This window comes from Ursus arctos, unplaced genomic scaffold (genome assembly GCF_023065955.2).
Source record: "Ursus arctos isolate Adak ecotype North America unplaced genomic scaffold, UrsArc2.0 scaffold_5, whole genome shotgun sequence".
Lineage (NCBI taxonomy): Eukaryota > Metazoa > Chordata > Mammalia > Carnivora > Ursidae > Ursus > Ursus arctos.
Window position 1 is genome coordinate 61,957,713 of NW_026623067.1, and position 24,456 is coordinate 61,982,168.

Consider the following 24,456-nt stretch of genomic DNA (forward strand, 5'->3'; position numbering starts at 1 on the left):
TTTAAGGTTTCTTCCATAACCAGAATTTGAAATTTATAGTCTAATTTGTAAAAGCCAAGAGGGAAGCTCCCGTATCTCCTAAGTCCAAAATGACTGAAATATACAAATAGATAGGCCTTCTACAGTTAAATAATGTGCATTCATGATAAAGTATATCCTATAAGCACTTTTCTATTCCTACCCACTCATATCACTATCACCTCATCTACATTGTTAGAACAGCCTCCCAACACTGCCGCCAATGCCCCCCATCTCCAATTCGATCTACACAGCACTGACCAAGTTTCCTGAAAAAAATTCTCAATGTCTCTCCTTAAACTGTAAGGCTAAAAGAAGGAAATCTACTCACAATCCTTCAAAAGTCAACCTTTATATGTATTTACCAGCATCAAATTAGCAGCATACCAAGATATATTGGGACAAAAAAAACCTACCTCTATTTGGTACACAATCAAATAAGTAGGGAATCAAAACATACTGGGAAAAAAATACAAACTACTTCTATTTGTTTCACCATTCAAGAACATTTTGATAAGTATTTAGACTATAAAATCAATTCCCAAGACAAAGATAAATAAATAGTGAGTCAATTATAAAGACAGTTTTAGGTGCAAGTTACAGCTACTTAAATACAATCTGGCCAGGATGGGCTCACTGACATATAACCACATTTTACAACATTAGTAAAATAGCATTTTTTAAATTACTGTGTATGGTTATTTAATAATGATATAGAGACTAAATTATCAGGTATAAGATTAAAACTTGTGCTAATTACTAAGATACATAGACAAAGCTCTAGGCTCTGAATTTGCAGGCATCAGAAAACTTAAAATAATTTAAGTAAAATTTCACATTTTCAAAGTTTTTATTAATTGAACAGAACAATTCATTAACAATATTTTTTTAATTAAAAATACTAAGAAAATGTTTTACTTGACTCCATCAAATGTTTAGATATAACTTTCAGTTAACAGGTAACACACAGGACAGAAGAAAAAATTAGACAGCACTATAAAAGTAAGCAAAGAGAAAACCCAGAAGAACATTCTGCAAGACTTGAGAAGTTTAAGAGCTATAATAACCAGGTACTATAGATACTGGTTTAGATCACCCATTTATAAAAGATAAATTAAAATAAATAGGTATTAAATGAGATGAAATTTTATTGAAATAGAGGGGACTGACTAGGGAAAAAAAGATTTAAAAAGTGCTACATACAGTATGATTTTTACCTTGGCTTAAAAAATATGTATGTGTAAACAAACACACGTGAATATATGTATATTTATGCAGAAAAAGGGTCTGGAAGAAAATGCATCAAGATACAACAGTGATTTCTGAGTGATGGGAATATGATGTTTTAACTTATTTAAGTTTTGCTAGTCCCTATTTCTTCATTTTTATTGTGCACACGTATTCTTCTGAAATATAAAGTGTATTTAAAACAAAAAGATGTAAAGCAAAAGAAAACAAACTCAGGACTATTCCTACCAGTTAAAATTTATTAAGTATGTGGCATTATGCTAGACGCTTTCTTCATGTGCTAGTCCCTTAAAAACTCTTACCAAGTTCATATGAATATTATGGACTGATAGCAGATTAAATATTCTCAATTACAACCAAGTAACAGAGAAATATGCACAGTCTTCCAATCCAATGAGAAACAACTTGAGCTCATATCTTAGGAAAAGCCAAATAACAAAACCACAAAAAAGTAAATGAAGTCCAGTAGGCATGTAACTACCAAACCAAGTAATCTCATCGAAACCTGATTTTTTGGTGTATGATCAAATAAGCAAACAAATATTCCATTAGCACACTGAAAAACTGATTACTGAACTTCTATACTTTTAACCACTGTTTAAAAAAAATCCATAAATTATTTCTTGTTTTAACATACCGCTGCATTCCTGCTCTGAAGCAAAGGCTTTGTATTCCGAATTAAAAGTCTATGGTCTGGATCCATAGTATATGGCTTCTTCCTTTGGTCAGTCTTTTCCTTCTGTTCATCATCGGATTCATAGAAATTCTTTTCATTGTCTTCTAAACCATCATCCTGTAAGAAATATAACGAAAACTTTCTTTTTAATATCTACAATCATGATAGTATTTTACTGCAGAATACTACTGTTGAAAGGAATGTGAAAATATTATGCTACCTGTATGTATAAAAGAAAGGCCCTGCTCTTTCTCATGTTTTATAACAACATAACTGTCCTTTAGTGCTATAGATAATACTTCTTTTATATTACATAATAAACCTCTGAAAATATTAAATCCCCATAGACATATCCATAGCTGACCAAAGGCAAAACTTGACCATGAGACTCTAACAAAGCCTATAACGGAAGATTACCTAAAACCTGAGAACTATTTCTATACATTATCAGTCACTCTGTAACTGGATCAAAGAGTCCTGTTTCAACTGCAGTATGCATAAAGGAAATCATAATAAAACTTGACAGGTTAAAAACTAGTGATTAAGTACATCCCTGTGTTGTCAAGAAAGACTCAGTTTGATACTTAGTATATATCCACAGGGGTTGACTCTATATTTTTGCTTTGTACTTTTAATTTGAATTCATTGTTTTTTCTAACAATAAAATCTGCCTACAGGCATTTAGTGTTAAAAATAAACAGAAAGCATATGAAGACAATAATTTCTGCCTAGATCCAACTCAAGGACTGTTCAGAGGTAATTTTTGTTACTAAGTACCTGAAACACACTTTTCACTTCTGAAAAGATGGAGTAGATATACTTTTCCCTATTCCTCTACGTACAGTTAGAAACTGGAGACATTATATATAAAATAACCTTAAGTAAGGAAAGGCAGAGAAGAAAGACTGGATGTGGACCTTAGGACCCAAAGAATGAAACAACAGAAGTTCCCTGGGTTTTCATGTTTACCACATATATCAAAGACTGAGAAACTGAGTACTAGAGAAGCTGATAAGCCAAAAACACCAAGCACAAATAAAATAAACCCTCCAAAACCCTACTCTCTGTAGCCAAAAGGACCAAGAAAAAGAAAATCTAGCAGGACATTTTTTTTAGAAAATAACTACTCTAGGGCAGCTACCAACAGAGAAAAAAAACTAAGGCCTCATTCCTACCCCACGAGCAAAGGCTGATGTGGGAGCCTAGACTTCCAACCTCCCCATGCTGTAATGAGATGCCTCAATCATCCCACTAGTGATGTCAGAAAAGGCTACCATAGCCAAGACTTTAACTCCCACCAGGAGATCACACAGCACCTCCATGGGGTCAATGAAGACAAAGTGGGTGGGGGGGGGAGATTTGCACATCTAACTTGGCCCATCAAAAACAAAGTGACCTTATCCCTCCCTGCTGAGCTACTGTAAGAAAAGACTGAGTGGACACTCAAGACTTACAGCAGCACCACCCAGTGGTAACAATGACACTAGTGGAGGAAACATGTGGAACAGCAATGAGGCATTTCTACCCCCCGCCCCCAAGCCTGACAGCTATCAGGACAGAATTACTGGGGAGCCAGAAATCCCACATTCACCCACAGGAACAGTGAATACAACCTCCCTGAGGTGTCAATGGAGGCTGAGTGGGGAAACTGGACTTCTACCATGACCTGTTAGTAATGAGGCACCATGCACCCCACCTTTTCCTAATGGAGTGGTATCAAACAAACCCAGCTAAAACAGAAGATCTGAATAAAATCTAGAATCTCATAATATCCAAAATGTCCAGGTTTCAATAAAAATTACTCCTCATTCCAAGAACAAGGAACATCTAAAACTGGATGAAAAAAGATAACCAGCAGCTGCCAACACTAAAACAACAGGAATGTTAGAATTATCTGATTAAGATTTTACAGCAGCTATCATAAAAATGCTTCAATGAGCCACAAGGAACATCCTTGAAATAAATGGGAAAAACAGAAGGTCTCAGTCAAGAGTTACAGTCTTAAGAAAGAAACAATATGCTAAAAAAGACCAAACACAAATGTTACAACTGAAAAATACGAGAATCAAAATTAAACAATGACTGAGATCAAAAGCAGTATTAAGGGGCAAGGAAATCATCCGTGATCTGAACCATAATAAAACAGAAACTGCCCATTCTGAACAACAGTGAAAAAAAAGACTAAGGACAAAGAAAAAAACAAAAACAAAAACATCCCCCCCCCAAAAAAACCCATTTTAAAAAAATTATTCTTAAAACAGCATGTGAATCTACAGTTATCCTATATTAAAAAGTTTGATTAAATAAATTAAGGAGAAAAAAATCAATAAATTCTTTCTCTTTCTTTCCTTCCTTCCTTCCTTCCTTCCTCCCTCCCTCCCTCCCTCCCTCTCTCTCTCCCTTTCTTCCTTTCTTTCTTTCTTCCTCTCTTTCTCTCTTTCTTTCTTTCTTTCTTTCCTTCTTTCCTTCTCTCTTTCAGGCTCCACACCCAGACTGGAGCCCAAAATGGGGCTTGAACTCACGACCCTGAGATGGAGACCTGAGCTGAGATCAAGAATCAGATGCTTAAGTGATGGTGCACCCAGGTGCCCCAAAGCAATAAATTATTTAAAAGCTATTTGTATATATTTATTCATTGTTACAATAATAAAAGAAACGATCTTAAATGTTATAGGTTAATATCACTTAATGAAGTATTTTTCCTTTGCTAAATGTGTACAGGTAATATACAATCTTTACCTAATTCTTGACTTAAATAGCACTGAAAATACCCTTCAACAAAAATATGACTATTAGGTTTTCTAGACGTAAGGATAACATTATCTCAATGTTTTTAAAATCCATAATAAAAAAAATCTTAAAGTCTCCAAACAGAAAAAACACAAAATTTACACTCTTTGGAAACAAAAGGAATTTTTAAAAATACCCACCTTCAAAAGTAAACTAGAAATTACAACATTATCATCTTCCCTTGAATGCATAATTCAAAATAAACTACATTAACACAGGATTTAGGGGTACTAACCCCTACACAGTTGAAAATCTGAATACAACTTTGACTCCCGCAAAACTTAACTACTAATAGCCTATGTGGTTAATGGAAGCCTTACTGATAACATAAACAATCGATTAACATACACTTTGTATGTTATGTGTATTACACACTGAATCCTTACAATGAAGTTAACTAGAGAAAAGAAAATCCTAAGAAAATATATCTACAGTACTATACTGTATTTATTGAAAAAATATCTATGTATATGTGACCTGCACCGTTCAAATCTGTGTTGTTCAAGGTTCAACTGTACTTGTCTCCCAATCCTTTAAAGAAAAAAAAAAAGGACTATAATTGAGATACTTTTTTTTTAACTTTTATTTGCATTTATTTTATGCAGTATTTACTCCTGGGCCATAAGTTTTTGTTTTTTCAGCTTCTTCTGGGATATCTTTTCCTTCTGTGCAACCTCTTATTCTGGTTTAGGAACAGTCTGCTCTTTTTCAGTAAGGATCATCTCAGTGTGGCAGGGAGAACTCATGTACGGGTTAATCCAAACAAGAGCCCTCTAAGTTCTATGACCCATCTGGGGGGCTTTGTTCACCAGAGAATCAACATCTGAACCCTTAAGTTTAATATTAATTACTCTCTGCATTTTTAAGCATGTACAATAAAAATTCAGCACTCTTTTTGGGTCACTGACCCTGTGTCCAGGCCCACTATTGGGCCTGGCACATTGACCAACTCCACCATTGTAGCGATGGAATGGCACACATTGCTTCTGCAAAGTGACATTTTTCAGATACTTGGTAGCTTTTCAAATGTATACTCTTGATGGCCTGGGCAGTTTCACGTGTATTCTTAAAGTGAATACAAAGATGTGACCTCTTGCTTTACATGATTTTGTATGGTTTTCTGGGTCACGTAAATAGTGAACCATTTTCAGAGATCACCTCAGCCCATTTATAGGAAGAAATGATAACACTCTTACAACAAGGCCAGACTTCAATGACTATTCCTTTATGGAGCTCCAGGCCAAACTGATTCTATTACATGCATTAGTAAACTAATAAAAAGATACCCAAACAATCACATTCTCTAAGCACGAGCACTCTCCTACAATCTTTAGTCAACTTTAATCAAACAAATGTTCAAACTGAAACTGATATATGATGAAACTGCTGTGTTAACACAATCTAACTAGCAAAATCCTCAAATGCACATAAAAAGCTACTCACTAAGCATTCATTTATTCATTCCATTTCTCCTTCATTAACACACTTTATTAAAGTTCAATTATATTATTTTAATAAAAGACACTTGAATTGCTTAATTAATTAATAAATGAAGGGCTGATGTGTTTATGAGGTTAATGAATGAGATAAGGCTTCCACACAGAATGGGAACCAATCTCCAATAACTTATATCTGACTCTGTGTTGCTGCTGGCTCTATTTTTCACAGGTTTTCAATCCATCAGAACAGCCAACAGCCCAAACAGAATGGAAGCCAGGTATATACAACCCAAATAGGTATATACCACATCATACTACTTCCGTAACAGTGCTGGCTGGCAAATTACTTGACTTCTCCTTGTCTTAATCTACTCATCTGTGAAAGTGAATAAAAGTATCTATATCAAAAGTATTTATAAAGACTGATTACTTTACTGGAGGTACTAGGCACCTCGTGCCTATTAAATACTCAAATAGTAGCTATTACCACTGCTTTTATTAAGAAATTTTCATTCTAAAAACCACATAATAGAAATCATTAATTTACCTCAAATCAAATATCCCTAGCTTCCATATATAAACAAAAGTTTACCTCTAAAATTTCCCTCCAAAAAGAAATTGTCTCATCTTTGAGAATTTGCAAATGTACAATGAGGCTCTTGTACAACTGCTTCATTTTGACCATGATGTACTGTTTGGAGAACTCATTACAGTGAAACAACTTTAATCAATGCTATTTATAGGTGCTTAAAAGAAGTCCCAAACTCCAGTGACAAAAATGTCATTATAAATAAAGACTTTAAAGGTCACTTTTTTAAAACAGGTAATATAGGATTATAGAGTTCTGCTTCCAGTAATAGGTAAATAGACAATTTGAAATAAACCCTTCTAGTGAGAACCAGAAAAGCTAGGGAGAAAACATGAAACATATCTGAAGGCACTAACTAGCTAAAAGAACAGTGATGAATTCTGTAGGCAGGACCCAGAAGTGGTACACATAGAAATCTGACTGAAATTTGCAATTGCTTTCCCCTAAAAACACGTGCTATTACCTAACAGTAGTGTGAGAGGCCTATAATCTGAGCAGAGCTTTCAACAGATTCACAAAAAAACAGAAACAAAAACTAGACATGAAGATCCACCAAAAAGCAAAATTCCTACTGACTCTCCCAGTCTTGAGTTTTAAAGCTGAGAATCTTAAAAAATAAATTAAGTAAATAAATAAAAGCAAGCGTTTTAGGGAATAAGATGCTAAAATTAAAGCCCAACTCTTAATCATCTCAATCCATACCTGAAATTAAAGCCCAACTCTTAATTATCTCAATCCATACCTGAAGTGACAAAGTGAATCAGATTATTGATACCCTTACCTAGTAATATTCCACAAGCAAAAAAAAAAATCCAACAACCAAAGCTTCAAATTAGTTCAACAACTTTTTATAAAGTAAAGAAGGAAAAGAAGGGAAGAAGAAAGAAAATACAGTATCATTAAGAGTAAGGATTCAGTTTCCATTTCAAAAGGCAAACAGGTATTAAGTGGAAAGTGGCAAAAAAGGGGCTTCTGAAATGTATCTGTAATTTCTGCTTCCTACTCTGAGTACTCATTACATACGTATATTCATTTCATGAAAACTCCCCAATAAAGTCATTTGCTCCTGCCACATGTACATTATATATTTCTACTTCAATAAAAACTTTAAAAAATATGCATATAAGAAAAGACACAATGATGTGAATACAAGTCCAGAAAAAAACACAAATAAAGAGAAGCTAGATAATAGGGATAAAAGGCAAAAATTTAACATGGACTGTAAAATAACTAATATGTTCAAGGAATTACATGGATAAGATCAAGATTTTGGAAAGGAATTTAACACTATTAGTTTTCATAAAAAGTGACATTCACTTTTTAATATCATTTAATATAAGGTGTTATAACCAGCAACCACTTATAGTTAATACAGTAACCTTCTGAAATTAGACTTTGACTAATTTTACATGTCATAATTTAGATCGACAAAGAGAAAATTTGTGCTTAGAGGTAACAGTCCAGATAATAAACTTTAATATACTTCCATGTGTACTTGAAAGCAGTATGTGGAAATATTTTGTTTTTTAATAACATACATTTAAGGGAAAAAAAACCCTATTATTTTCCAAAATAAAACATTTAGTTAGAAGAGTGGCACTGGCTTGTTTTTCGAGTATAGTATAGTTGAAACACAACATTACATTAGTTTCAGGTGTACAACATAGTGTTCAGACAAGTTTATACATTATGCTACCCTCACTACAATTAAAGCTACCATCCATCACCATATATCGCTATTATAATATCACCGACTATATTCCCTATGCTGTGTCTTTTATTTCCACTACTCACTCATTCCATAACTGGAAACCTGTATCTCACACTCCTCTTCACACATTTTGCCCATGTTCCTTCCTCCCTCCTCTCCTCTGGCAACCATCAGTTTGTTCTCTGTATTTATAAGCCTGATTCTACTTTTTCTGTTTCCTCAATTTTCTAAAATTCCAAATATGAATGAAATCATAGAGTATTTATCTTTCTCAACCTGATTTATTTCACTTGGCATAATACTCTCTAGGTCCATCCGTGTTGTCACAAATGGAATGATCTTTTTGGGGGAGGGGAGGGTCAGAGAAAGAGAGAAGAGAATCTTAAGCAGACTTTCACACCCAGCATGGAGCCTGACATGAGCACGATCTCACAATCCTGAGATCATAACCTGAGCCGAAATCAAGAGTCAGATGGTTAACTGACTGAGCCACCCAAGCACCCATGATCTCATCTTTTTAAAGACTGTGTAATATTACTATGTGTCTGTGTGTACATATCCTTGTCCATTCATCTATCAATGAACCCTTAGGTTGCTTCCATGTCTTGGCTATTGTAAATAATGCTACAATAAATACAGGGGTGCACGTATCTTTCTGAATTAGTGTTTTCATTTTCCTCGGGTAAATACCCAGTAGTGGAATTACTGGATTACATGGTATTTCTATTTTTAAATTTTTAGTGAAACTGCCTAATTTTTATAAGTTATTCTGTACCTTCTAATATTTCTTATCTAAAAACTGATAATAATGTAGTCTCAAATTATTTAATACATTCATGAATTTGGAACTAAGTAGAAAGGCCTCTTCTATATAGCTGAGATAGTTATTATGAAGCCTTTAAAAATTATTCTAAATATAAAGTCCTTATTCAGAGTATACTATATATATAATTTTAACCATCTTAATAGTCTGGTTTCCGGATATACAGATAATAAAAAGTAAAACTTAAAAAGAAAAAAGAAAATATTATGTTATATCTCTCATTCTCTGTCAAGGTGCCGAAAAATAGAAATGCATTTTAGATGTGTTTACATCAATAAGGTAAAAAAAAAAAAAGCATTTGTTATATATATTATGTCTATTGAGCCTGGAGAAATGAGGCATTACCATACATAGGGTTTCTAATGGATATTAATTAAATCACTTTATATTGTGGTTTACGCTGGTGATTTTTCAAACCACACGGTCATCGAGTAATGTCACCTTTACTTCAATAAGTTACTGATATGACTATTACAAAAAATAGATATATTTCAAAGAAATCTGACTGATATAAAAAAACCAATAATCCTTTAAAACCTGCTCTTTTGCACCTTGGGAAAATGGATGGTTCTAAAGCAAAGGGAAGTAAAAAATAATTTAAACAAACTCCCTAAGGCTAAAGCTGAAAAATTTGGTCAACAAATTAAATAATAATAGTATTAGTTTACAACCCAAAGAATAAAATAAGTATCTCCATGCCCATAGTTATACAAACAAATAACTAAAAAGATAAATAAGTAAGAAAGAAAAGCCAGGTCCATCTTATAGAAGAATTCCAAATAACACCTATGCTAATATCATGCAAATATGCACTGGAGGCTTAAAATGTATTTCTTTGAGAGCACGTAGGTTATGTGTATCTCAAACAACCCAAGCAGAATTAAAGACACTACCCTATGAAAAACTACTATGTGACTTAAAAAAAAAAAAAAAAAAAGCCCTACTTATTCAGGACACAAATACATAAAATATATGTGACAAAATTCCTAAAATGAGTATTAAGAAGTTGTACTTATAAATGAATTATATATTTTCCTGAGATTTAAAATATAAGTGTGTGTATAAAATAAACCTATATATCACAATAGAGACTCTCTCCATCTTTCTAAAAAAGTATACCTTTAAGCTAAACCAAAAAACACCCTTTAAATCTTTCAGAAAACAGGAACCAACTTGCATTTAGGAAAACTTTTTAGCTTCCTTAAAGTGAAGATATTGTTTTAGAAATACATTCTGATTAGATATAAATCAAACTATGTCTAGAGTATCAATAATTTTATATAAAATCTGGAAGTAGAAGTTGAAAAGGGATGAATTAAAACGAAAGCAGCCATGAGTTGATGACCAGGTGATGTGTACAGGGGTATACAACAGACTGGTAGGTACTTTTGTGATGCTTAAAATTTTTCCATAATTAAAAATTTAAACAGTGAGTTTGACTTCATGATCTACTATCAAGCTACAGTACTCAAGACATTACAGTACTAGAGAAAGAATAATCAGATTGTGACAGAACATAAAAATAGACCCACATGAATATGTAGCCAACTGGTATTTGACAAAGGGGCAAAGGCAAATCTATGGAGAAAAGGTACTCTTTCAACAAACGGTACTAGAACAACTGGACATTTACGTGAAAAAAAAAAATCAATCTAGACCCAGACCTTATACTACAAAAACTCACTCAAAAACAGGTTTACAATTATAAAACACAAAAACTATACAATTCCGGAAGATAACATATGACAAACTCTAGATGAACCTGAATATGATGATGATTTTTAGATAAAACACTAAAGGCACAGTCCATGAAAGAAATAATTCATGAAGCTGGATTGCTTTAAAATCAGAAACATCTGCTTTGCAAAAGAACGTCAAGACAAAGGGAAGACAAGCCACAGACGTGGGAGAAATATTTGGAAAAGACACTTCTGATAAAGGGTTGTTACAACATGGAAGGTTTTTTGTGTTTTTTTAATACTTTACAAAACAATTACCTCATAGGTCCAGTTACCATCTGTCACTATACAAAGTTATTACAATATCAGATATTCTCTATGCTATACATTACCTCCCCATGACTTATAACTGGAAGTCTGTACCTCCTAATCCCCTTCATCTCTTCCGCCCACCCCCAAAACCCACCCCTCTGACAACCACCAGTTTGTTCTCTGTGCCTGTAAGTCTGTTTGTTCTCTTTGTTTCTTAGATTGTACATATAAATGAAATCATAGTATTTGTCTCTGACTTATTTCACTTAGCATAATACTTTCTAGGTACATCCATGTAATTGCAAACGGCAAGATTTCATTCTTTTTATGGCTAGTATTTCAGTGTGTGTGTGTATCACATCTTTATGCACTCATCCACTGATGAACCATTTTAGGTTACTTCATACCTTGGCTATTGTAAATAATGCTACAATGAACTTATGGGTGCATATATAACTTTGAATTAGTGTTTTCATTCTCTTTGAAAAATACCCAATATTTTGAGGACTCTCTATACTGTTTTCCACAGTGGCTGCACCAATTTACATTCCCACCAGTAGTGCACGAGAGTTCCATCCTCTGCACTTCCTCCCCGACACCTGTTATTTCTTTTAGGTAATGGCCATTCTGACAGGCGTGATGAGGTGATATCTCACTGTGGTTTTGATTTGTATTTCCCTGATGATCAGTGATACTGAGTATCTTTTCATGTGCCTGTTGGCCATCTGTTTCTCTTCGGAAAATTCTATTCAGGTCCTCCATCCATTTTTTAAATTGGATTTTGTTTTATTGTTGTAAGGTGTATTGAATTCCTTACATATTTTGGATATCAACCCCTTATCAAATATAACATTTGCAAGTATCTTTTCTCATTCAGTTAGGTTGCCTTTTCTTTTTGTTGATGGTTTCCTTCACTGCATAAAATCTTTTTACGGACGCCTGGGTGGCTCAGTTGGTTGGGCGTCTGCCTTCAGTTCAGATTATGATCCCTGGGTCCTGGGATCAAGTCCTGCATTGGGTTCCTTGCTCAGTGGGGAGCCTGCTTCTCCCTCTGCCTGCCGCCCCCCCCCCCTCGCCGTGCTTGTGCTTTCTCTCTGACAAATACAATCTTGGGGGGGAAAAAAAGCTTTTTAGTTTGATGCAGCCCCAGTTTTTGTGTGTGTGTGCTATGGTTGTTGCATTTAACAACTGTTGCACAACCCCAAAAATACTGTTGTATCTGATATCAAACTGACATGTTTTCTTCTAGGAATTTAACCGTTTCAGGTCCTACATTTAAGTCTTTAATCCATTTTGTGCTTATTTTCATATATGGCATAAGAAAGTGGTCCAGTTTCATACTTTTGCATGTAGCTGTCCAGTTTTCCTAACACCATATATTGAAGAAACTCTTTTCCATTTTATGTTCTTGCCTCCTTTGTCATGAATAGACCATACAGGTGTGGTTTTTTTCTGGGCTCTCTATTCTGTACCATTGATCTATGTGTCTGCTTTTGTGCCAGTAACATACTGTTTTGATTACTATACCTTGTATATAGTTTGAAGTCAGGAAGCATAATTCCTCTAGCTTTGTTCCATGTTCCCAAGATTATACTGGCTACTCAAGGTCTTTAGTGGTTCCATACAGATTTAGATTGTTCTAGTTCTGTGGGAAATGCCACTGGTATTTTGATAGGAATTGCAATGAATTTGTAGATTGCTTTGGGTAGTGTGGACATTTTCACTATTAATTCTCCTGATACATGAGCAGGGTATATCTTTCCATTTATCTGTGTTGTCTTCAATTTCTTCCATCAATGTCTTGAACTTTTCAGAGTACAAGTTGTTCAACTCCTTGGTTAAATTTTTTCCTAGGTATTTTATTCTTTTTGATGCAACTGTATATGGGATTATTTTCTTAATTTCTCTGATAGTTCGTTGTTAGTATATAAAAACAACAAATCTCTATATATTTTGTTTCCTGAAAGTTTATGAATTCATAAGTTACTACTAACAGTTTTTTGAGTCTTTTCTATATCTAGTATCATGTCATCCACAATACCTACAGTTTTGTCAATTTTGTCCTTTCCAATTTGTATGTCTTTTATTTCTTCTCCTTGCCTAATTGTTTTGGCTAGGACTTCCAATACTATGATGAATAAAAGTGGCAAGAGTGAGCATCCTTGTCTTACCCCTGATCTTAGAGGAAAAGCTTTCATTGTTGATGATGATGTTAGCTATGGATTTATCATATATGGCCTTTATTATATTGAGGTACGTTCCCTCTATACCCACTTAGTTGAGAGGTTGTACCATAAATGGATGTCAAATATTTTCAAATGCCTTTTCTCCATCTATTGAGATGGTCCTATGACTTTTAACCTTTGTTTTGCTAATGTGGTACATGATGTTGATTAATTTGTAAAACCATCCCTGCATCTGTAAAACAAATCCCACTTGGTCATGGTGTATGACCCTTTTAATATATTGCTGGAATTTAATTTACTAATATTTTGTTGAGGATTTGTTCATCTATGTTCATCACGGATACTGGCCTATACTTTTCTTTTTCTGCAGTGTCTTTGGTTTTGATATCAGGGTAATTGTGGCCTCACTAATTAAGTCTGGTAGTTATCCTTCCTCTTCAGTTTTTTGTAAAGTCGAGAAGGATAGGTCTTAATTCTTTTTTAAATGTTCATCAGAATTTACCTGTAACACCATCTGGACCTAGACTTTTGTGTGTTGGGAGTTTTTGATTACTGATTCAATTCATTACTATTTTTCAATCTATTCGTATTTTCTCTTTCTTCATGATTCAGTCTTCAAAGATTGCTTCTAGGAATTTATCCATTTCTTACACATTGTCTAATATGTTGGCATATAATTGTTTATAGTATTCTCTTGTAATCCTTTGTATATCTGTGGTACTGGTTACAATTTCTCCCCTTTCATTTCTAATTTATTTGGGCTCTCTTTTCTTCTTGATGAGTCTGGCTAAAGGTTTGTTGATTTTGTTTAACCTTTCAAAGAACAAGCTCTTTAGTTTCACTGATCTTTTCTATTTTTTTTTAAGTCTCTGATCTATTTCAAAATGCTCTTATCTTTATTATTTCCTTCCTTCTACTAACTTTGGACTTCATTTGTTCTTTATCTAGTACCTTTATCTTTTTTTAAAAGATTTTATTTATTTGAGATAGAGCAAGAGAGAGGGAGAGAGAGAGCACAAGCAGGGTTGAGGGGCAGAGGGAGAGGGAGAAGCAAGGAGCCTGACGCTGGGCTCGATCCCAGAACCCAGAGATCATGACCTGAGCCAGAGGCAGATGCTTAATGGACTGAGCCACCCAGGTACCACTTTCTAGTTCCTTTAAATACAGTGTTTTTGAAATTTCTTTTTTCTTGAGGTAGGCCTGATTACTATGAACTTACCTCTTAGAACTATTTTTGCTTTGTTCCAAAGATTTTGGATTGCTGAATTTCCATCTTCATTTGTCTCAAGGTATGTTTTGATTTCCTCTTTGAATTTTTCATTGACCCGCTGTTTAATACCATGCTGTTTAGTCTCTACATATTTGTGTTTTTTCCACTTTTGTTCATGTAAATGATTTTTAGTTTCATACCATTGTGGCCAGTAAAGGTGCTTGTTATGATTTAAATCCTACTTTTATGGAGACTTGCTTTGTGGCCTACTATGTGATCTATCTTAAAATACTGCTACCCCAACGTTTTGTTCAAATCAATTTGCAAGGTATATGTTTTTCATCCCCTCACTTTCAGTCTGTACATCTTTAGATATGGAGTTTCTTGTAGGCAAAACTTAGAAGGGTCACATATTTTTATCCATTCATCCACACTATGTCTTTTGAATGCAAAATTTAGTCCATTTACATTTAAAGTAATTATTAACAGGTATGTGCTATTGCCACTTTGTTAATTGTCTTGTTTTTGCAGTTCCTCTCTGTTCCTTTCTTCTCTATCTTCCCTTGTGGTCTGATAACTTTCTTTAGTGTTATGTTTAGATTCTCCTTTTTCCTTTGTATATTTACTTTTTCAGTTTTTTCTTTGTGGTTACTATGAGGTTCCCATATAACATCTTACATACATAACAGTCACTTTTAAGTTGATAGTAAATTAATGTTGAACACATTCCAGAACTTTATATTTTTATCACACACCCGCCATTTAATATTTCTGTTGACACTTTTTTTTTTAAGAGAGAGGGGAAGAGATAGTGCACGTGCAGGCAGGGGAAGGGGCAGAGGGAGAGAGAGAGTCTCAAGCAGGCTCCATGCCCAGCACAGAGCCCGATGTGGGGCTCGATCTCACAACCCTGAGATCATGACCTGTGCCAAAATCAAGAGCCAGACACTTAACCAACTGTGCCACCCAGGTGCCCCTGCTGACACATTTTACATCTTTGTATTTTATGTATCCCTTAACTAATTATTGTATCTTTAATTAATTTTACTACTTTGTCTTTTAACCTTCACACTTGCTTTATATGTGTTTGATCCACAACCTTTATTATTTATTTACTTTTTCTGGTGAGAGTTTTACTTTCTTACACTTTATTACTAATTAGTGCCTTCTCTTTTTAGCTTACAGAAGTTCCTTTAACATTTCTTGTAAGACCATGTTAGTAGTAATGAACTCCTTTAGCTTTTGCTTATTTGGAAAACTCTTAATTTATCCTTCAATTCTGAATGATAATGTTATAGGGTAAAAAAATTCTTGGTCGGCAGTTTTTGCCTTTCAGCACTTGGGATATATCATCTACTCCCTTCTGGTCAGTAAAGCTTCTACTGAAAAATCTGCTTATGGCTTTACAGGGTTTCCCTTGTATATAATGTTGCTTTTCTCTTGCTCCTTTTAAGATTTTTCTCTTTATCCTTAATCTTTACCATTTTAATTATGTTTCTCAATATGTTCATCTTATCTGGAACTCTCTGGACCTAGATGTCTCTTTCCTTCCCCAGATTAAGGAAGTTTTTGGCCATAATTTCTTCAAGTAATTTTTCTGACTCTTTCTCTTCTCCTTCTGGGACCCCTATAATGAAAATGCTATCCTGTTTGATGTTTTACAAGTGTCCCCTGGGGTATCTTCACTTCTTTAAAAAAACTTTTTTTTTTTTTACATTTGCTGCTCTGCCTGATGTTTTGCATTGCTTTGTCTTCTAGCTTGCTGATGAGTACTTCTCTTTCAACCATTTGGCTGCTGGACCCCTCTAGTGTTTTGTTTTGTTTTGTTTTGTTTTTAAAGATTTTATTTATGTGACAGAGAGAGACAGCCAGTGAGAGAGGGAACATAAGCAGGGGGAGTGGGAGAGGAAGAAGCAGTCTCCTAGCGAAGAAGCCTGATGTGGGGCTCGATCCCAGAATGCCGGGATCACGCCCTGAGCCGAAGACAGACGCTTAATGACTGCACCACCCAGGCGCCCCCCCCCCAGTGTATTTTTCAGTTCAGTTATAAATTCTGTTGGTACTTACATTTTCTCTTTGTTGAAATTCTCATTGTATTTATCCATTCTTCTCCAGAGAACCATGAGCATATTTATGATAATTACTCTGAATTCTTCATCTGGTAGGTTGCTTATCTCCATCTCATTAGTATCTATTTCTAGGAATTTACCTTGCTCTTTGGTTTGAAACATATTCCTGTTTCTCCATTTTGCCTGTGGCTCTGTTTTTCTATATGTATTAGAGGAAATGGCTACCTCCCTCAGTCTGAGGACTGCTCATGTGTATGAGGTGTTCCATGTGGATCACAACTGTAATCTCCTCCAGCCTTCAGAGCCAGGGACTCTCACAGGTAATCCCTTGTGTAGGCTTTATGTGTCCAATGCCTGTGATAGAGCTGTGGCTGCTGCACAGGAAGTCAGGGCTGGAAATATTCACCTGATCTGGGTGTGGCTCAGCCACTCTGTGAAGCAAGCAGGGTTCAAATTGTTTGACCATCCCAGTTACAATTTGCTCTCTACTCGGGGTGAGTGAAGCTAAGGGCTTTTGTCTGGAATGCTGCCAGTTACAGATGGAATCCTGCCCAAGGAGCATGGGGCTGAGGATGCTTGCCTGGCCCTGTTGCACCTTCGGTGCTAAATGGGATGGACAGAGCCCTCCCTCCAGTCCTAGCTGGCCAGAGGGACAGCACCAACAACGATGCTTATTTGCTCTATCATCAGCAAGTTAGGATGAGATTGCAAAAATAGCATCCACCAGCACTTCCATCCCCAGACAAAATCCCTGCAGGTTCCTATCTCTCTGGCAGGCACTTTAAAATTAGTAAGTGGGTCTCCCTCATTTATGGTATGTGCTTTCAAACTGTTACTTTTGCACTTAATCTCAGGATAGGTGGGATTTGCACTTGAGCCCTTTAGGAGCAAAATCTCTCTTCCCTATAGTTCTATGATTCTTTTGGTCTTAATCCACATTGAATTTTAAAACCAGGTATTCTGGGGGCCTGCCTTCCTGGTGCAAGCCCCTAGAGCTGGGGTGCCTGAAGTGGGACACAATACCTTTACTCCTCAAGGGAAAATCACATATTTTGGAGACCCCTCCTGACTGTGTGGTCACTATATCTGGGATAAGGTCATGGGTGAGGCCGTCTTTGCCTCTCCTACCCATCTTAATGTGTCTCTTTTGTCTTTTGCAAAAGACAAAGTGCTATTCACCCAGTTCTCAAATTCTTTTCAGAGGAAAATTATTCTATTTATAGCTCTAAGTGTGTTGTGTACATGGGAAGAGGTGAGTTCAGTGTCTTCCTATGCTGCCTGAATCCCCCTGAAAAAAAAACTGTTAAAACTCAACAATTAGAAAGCAAACAACTCAATAAGCAGAAGATCTAAGCAGAAAAATCACCAGAGAATATATATAGATGGCAAATACACATATAAAAAGATGTTTAACATCATATGTAATTAGAGAAATGCAAACTGAAACAGTAATGATACGACTACATTCCTATGAGAATAACCAAAAACCAGAACACTGACATTACTAAATGTTAATGAGGATGTGGAGCAACAGGAACTCCCAATTCACTGCCAGTGGAGACGCAAAATGGTACAGCCACTATCAAAGACAATTTGGCAGCATCTTACAGAATTAAATATACTACTACCAAAGGATCTAGTAATCATGATCATTGGTCATACTCAAATGAGTCCACACAAAAACCTACAAAAACTCAAAAGAGTCCTACACAAAAAAAAACCTCAAAAAAAAGCTGGTTTATAGCAGCTCCATTCATAATAACCAATTCCTGAAGACAAACAATCCTTCAGCAAGTGGAAGGATGCACAAACTGTTGTACATTCAGACAATGGAATATTTGGGGCTAAAGAGAAATTAGTTATACAGCCACGAAAAGATGGAGAGAAACCTTAAACTCATATTACTAAGTGAAAGAAGCCAATTTAGAAAGGCTACAAAGAGTATGATTTCCAGCTATACAACACTGCAGAAAAGCAAAACTATGGAGATAGTAAAAAATTGTTAATTGCCAGGGTTTGTGTAGGGAGAGGGATGACTAGGCAGAACACAGAGGACTCTTAGGGCACTGAAACTATTCAGTAGAATACTACAACGGTGGAGTCATGTTACACAGAATATACAACACCATAGTTGAACACTAACGTGAACTATGGACTTCATGTGATAATTGATGTATTAATATACATTCACGGACTGTAATAAATGTACCACTGTGGTATGGTTGAGTCTGTAAATAAACAGGGAATACAAATGACCTTTGAACAACTCAGGGGCTAGGGGCACTGACCCCCTCATGCCCAGCACTCAAAAATCCAAGTACAACTTACGATTCCCCAAAACCTTAACACTAATGGCCTACTGTTGATCAGAAGCCTTACCAATAACATAAACAGTCAATAGACACATATTTTGTACATTATATGCATTAAATACTGTATTCTTACAATAAAGTTAGAGAAAAGAAAATGTTATTAAGAAAATCTTATGGAAGAGAAAATACATTTACAGTACTGTATTTGCAAAAAAAAAAATCACATTTAGGTAGAGTCAGGCAGTTCAAACCTGTGTTTATCAAGGATCAGCAATATATGGGAACTCTGCATTTTCTGCTCTATTTTGTTATGAACCTAAAACTGTTCTAAAAAATAAACTGTAATTTAAAAAAAGAACCAGTGGGAGTAAAGAACCAGTGAGTTTAATATCTGAACCTATCTCATATGAAGACAGGTCATCCTTCACTGAGTACTGACCACACCAAATGCTAATATAAAAACATCAGAATAAAATTAGCTTTTCACTTTGCTCTAAAACATTTACTTTCAGTAAAGAGAAATGTTATTACATTAAATATAAGCTTTATGAAGGCAAAAAAAATTACCTTCCACTCTACAAAGTGTATTTATAAAGGCATAGTTTATACATCTTTAAAGTACCATTATTATTACACAGACTCATGGAATAAAGTGTGAAATTATACTTAAGTAGTAATACTGTACATAAATTTTTTACCTGAAGCCCCAAACACAAATGTTCACAAAAATTGCAGTAAGTCAGTGTTTAAACCCACAATTTTTTACTCAGGATGAACTTTGATTTTAAGAGATCTTAGGACACAGGGAGACTTGCTCATTTTATCTCAATGGATTAACTAAGAAATAAATTATGATCTTTATGTTAGTTCGCAAAGGAGTAACAAATAAAAAATAAAACTGACAACTAAAAACTACATAATGCAAAATCTGCTCATATATGAAAACTGATGAAGGAATCAAATATTCCTGAAAAACATCTTCTTTTGCAACATGTGACCAATAACACTGGAGTCAACAGAAATAAACAACTCAGCTGAAGTAATTGCTAATGTTAGCCAAGATCTTTCACAAATATCTTACTGGATCCTTAACCCCATGAGGTAAGCAAAGCAGGTATTCACTGTCTTTTTCCCAAGATAAAAGAACCAAGGTATACAAGCTTATCTGAATTTATGAATAATCTCATAGACTGAAAGTGGTGGGCCAGGATTTTACCCCTAAATCATTATTATTCATCCTGTCCTCTCTCTCATTAACTTGGCATTTGTAGTAGTCAAGAAAAAGCCACTGAATGTACCCATGTGCCTTCCAAATTCAGCGATAGCCGGGAGGGCACTAGCACAATCTTCAGATTTGTACCAGGACAAAAGAATCTCTGTAGTCTGCTGTGGACAAAGACTATGACCTAATGCTTAAATGCTATGAGGGGAATACATCATAACAGTCTCACCTGATCTGAGATACCTGTATTAGTCAGTACAGTAACAAAATACAACAGATTGGGTGGCTTAAACAATAAACATTTAATTCTCAGTTTTGGAGCCTGTCAAGTTCAAGATCAAGATGTCAGCTGACTGGGTTCCTGGTAAGGACCTACTGTCTTGCAGATGGCTTGCCTTCCCATTAGGTACTCACATGGCAGAAAAAGAAAGAGGAAGAAGCTCTCTGGTACCTCTTCTTTTTTTTTGTTTTTTGTTTTTTTTTTTTAAGATTTTTTATTTATTGAGAGGGGGAGAGAGAGAGAGAGAGACAGCGAGCACGAGCGGGGTGGGGGGAGGGATGGAGAGGGATGGGGAGGGATGGAGGAACAGACTCCCTGCTGAGCAGGGAGCCCAATGCAGGACTCGATCCAAGCACCCTGAGATCATGACCTGAGTCGAAGGCAGATGCTTAACCAGCCACCCAGGTGCCCCTGATACCTCCTCTCGTAAGGACATTATTCCTTACGAGAATATGGTGAGGCCCCACCCTCATGACTTCATTTAAACCTAATTACTTCAAGGGTGCCTGGCTGTCTCAGTCAGTAGAGCATGCGACTGCTGTTCAGGCTTCTAAGTCTGAACCCCATGTTGAGTGTAGATATTACTTTAAAAAATACTAATAAAATCTTAAAAAATTGAAAAATAATAAACCTAATAACTTCCCAAGTCCCCACCTCCAAATACTATCACCCTGGGGGCTAGGACTTCAATGTAAGAATTTGGGGGAACACAAACATTCAGACAATAGATACCACAGCAATATACTGGTGGTACATCTCTCTGACATTGGGTTAGATATTCCTAAGAAGACCAGAGTGGGTAGGTGATTAGCAGTATCATAATCACTTAAATTAACTATTCAGTATAGATATAGCACACCTTATCAGAGAAATATATCCACTAGGGAAAAAGAAGTCATGTTTAATACAATTTTAAACTTAATATTTTTCTCAAAGGAAAAAAAGAAGTCGTCTCTCTCCCTCAAAATCATGTCTATACAAAACAAACCAGGATATGCATATTGGTTTGAGACTTTTTTCCTTTCATGAGGTAAATGCTATGCTCTTCGCTTTACATGTTTTATATCACAGCTCAGTGACCACTATGCCACACAGGTGGAAGTGTGGGTTTGAGGACCATTGAACACTGAATCTCCCCCAATACATCACAATTATGAAAACACCTGTGCCCAGTAACTTTCTGTTGAGCCACTATGAAAATTCACAGTGTTCAATTGCCCACAGCACTTTTCATTTCTTATGACTGTATGTTCAGCTCCAATATATAAGAAAGAAGCTTTCTGAATGCAGGTTTCCAAACTTTGTTACTAAGAAGTCTAAATCTATATAAGGATTTTTTTCAATTTTTTCTGAAATAAAATATACTCATGACACATGCTGTTAAGTCTAGAGGTTCTAAGACATGAGAAAGGGTCCTAATTATGTGAAACCTAATTCCTATCTAATGATGAGGAATAAATAAGAATTGCTTTTTGTTATACAGAATGTATTTTAGAGTGGTTCTCATTCAATCATCATAAATTATGAAATAATATTAAAATCAACCTAAGTAGAACTAATTATGATTCTTCATGTATTCATTCTCTTTACCTTAACCTCTGAAATAAAGAAAATATATAACAGAAGGTAAATGTCTGCTGAATTGAAATTAATGAATATAATTCTCCTTTAGGACATTTTAAAAAAAAGAATAAGGTTAGTGCAGAGGTCTTAAAATATTCGTGGACATTTCAAGGAGGGAATAAATCAGTAAAGGGGTTTTTTAGTCTTATGGAGAACCCTAAAACTTACACTTTAGGGGAAAAAATTACATTCTATGGAAAAAAAAGTCTATACTCTAGATAAAGCAAGGGTAGGAAATAAGGGCTCCAAGAAACACCAATTTAAAAACTTTAAAAAGCTAAAGTCTAGGTTATGAAAAACTCTTTAAATAAAACATAAAATTTTACAAAGGGAGCATTTATTCTTGATTAATTCCAAAATATGCCTACATCTAAATTAAATGACATCCTTTGAGCCACTTCTAAAAGTTATATAAGTTGTTCTAAAAATAATATATGGATAACCAGTTGAATACAAAGCTAAGAATTGGAACTGATTGTTCAGAGAGTAGGAACTAGAGATAAGAAGAAGCAGAGCATATACTTACTATACAATGCAGCAATTCCACTCGCATACAAATACAAACATATGTCCACACAATGACTTGTGGCAATTTAGACAAAGGTTACAGCTCCATGGGTGTACAGAAAAGTTCAGAGTTCAAGCGTAAGCAAGTGCAGTCTGTGATTGTCAGAGACAAAGAGATAATTTGTGTGTACGTGTGTTACAGAAACTCTATGTTAAGAAATGAAGAGGAAAAAGAAAAAGCGTAATTTGTGATATCTACCCACATATATGCCATTTCTTTCATTCTTTATTCTGTTCTACACTTACAAGTTACCATTTCTGTTCAACCTAAACAATTTCTTGAAGTATTTCTTATAATACAATTTCCCCATGTAGGAATTTTTCAATTTTGTTCTTCTAAAAATATCTTCATTCCACCTTTACTTTTGAAGACTGGATTTGTTCAACATGGAATTCATTGTTGACAGTTTTTCCTGTCAATAATTTTAAGACGTATTCCATTGTTTTCTAGGCGCCATTGTTTCTTATCAGCAGTTAAGTCACATCATCATTCTTCTGTATATAATGCATTGTTTGTCTCTGCCTGCTTTCACTGTTTTCTTTTTCTCTTTTGATTTCAGAAGTTTAACTATAATATGTGTAAGTATGACTTTTTACTTGTTTTGCTGGAGAATCTGATAAGTTTCCTGGGTCAGTGTGCTTGGATTTTTTCCCCTTCAACTAAATTTGACATTTTTTTCAGCCTTTACTTCTTCAGGTATTATTTCTGCTCCATTCACTCCTTCCTCTCCTTTTGGGAATTCAATTACAGGTATTTCATTCTCTTTGATATTATTCCACATGGCTCTGAGTCTTACCTTGTTTTTCCGTCTTGTTTTCAGACTGCATAATTTCAACTGATTTACCTTCAGGATTCTTGACACTCTTACTGCCTCTTCTTGGCTGTTAAGCCCATCTAGTATATTTTTCATTTAATCATTGTATTTTTCAGTCCTGGATTTTCTATTTGGTTCTTTCTTATGGTGTCTTTTCCCTGTTAAGACTGCTCATCTATTCATTCAACATACCTATATTGCTTTTAGTATTCTGGCCATATATTTAATAGCTGCTTTACTTACTTGTTAAGTGCCATTTCTTGATTATACTGAGGTGCCTTTCTACTGACTGCTTTTTCTCTTGAGCAATAGTTATTTTCTTGTTTCTCACATCCACTGATTTTTTAAAAATTGTATTCTGGATATGATCAACCACACACCATGAAAGTCTTTCTTACATTGCATTCCTCTGAAGTGTACTGGTATTTGTTGTAGCAGGTATTTCACTGGTCTCAAACTGGAAACTCTGTCTACCTTAATGTGGCCAGCAAGTGAAATCTCCATTTAGTTCTTTTATCTTCCAGGTGCTGCTTTTTTGCTAGATCCACTAGAGTCTTCCCCACACATCGACACTGTATTGTTTGGCCAAGGATTTGGATGTTATTTAGTATGCACTTCCAGGGGGTTCACCTTCTGGAATTTCCCCCAAATGTTTAGTTATTCTGCCAGTCTTGATGTTTGTTCTCTGACAGCTAGGTAAGTAAGGCTGTGGTGTTTCCCATTATTGTAGGAGTCTGGGGAATGACTTCAGACAAAAACCTGCAAACTCAAAAACCTTACACCTTGAAATTTTAGCCTTGCAAATACAGAATCCTCTCTGGTTTTCTCCTACTTTTGACTGTCTTACAGTGACTACAGTGACTTTAGATGGCTAATTTTTGCAAAAA

The 24,456-nt window shown here is 35.2% G+C and overlaps 1 protein-coding gene across 3 annotated transcripts in view; it reads right to left on the reverse strand.

The window, feature by feature from the left end:
- AP3B1 (adaptor related protein complex 3 subunit beta 1) overlaps nt 1-24,456 on the reverse strand; it is a 248,578-nt gene that overhangs the window by 144,790 nt on the left and 79,332 nt on the right. For all 3 annotated transcript variants that reach the window (XM_044384102.3, XM_026498740.4, XM_057307051.1), the window contains exon 8: nt 1,904-2,059. In XM_044384102.3, coding sequence (XP_044240037.1) covers nt 1,904-2,059 — 156 coding nt within the window. The remainder of the gene's footprint in view (nt 1-1,903; nt 2,060-24,456) is intronic.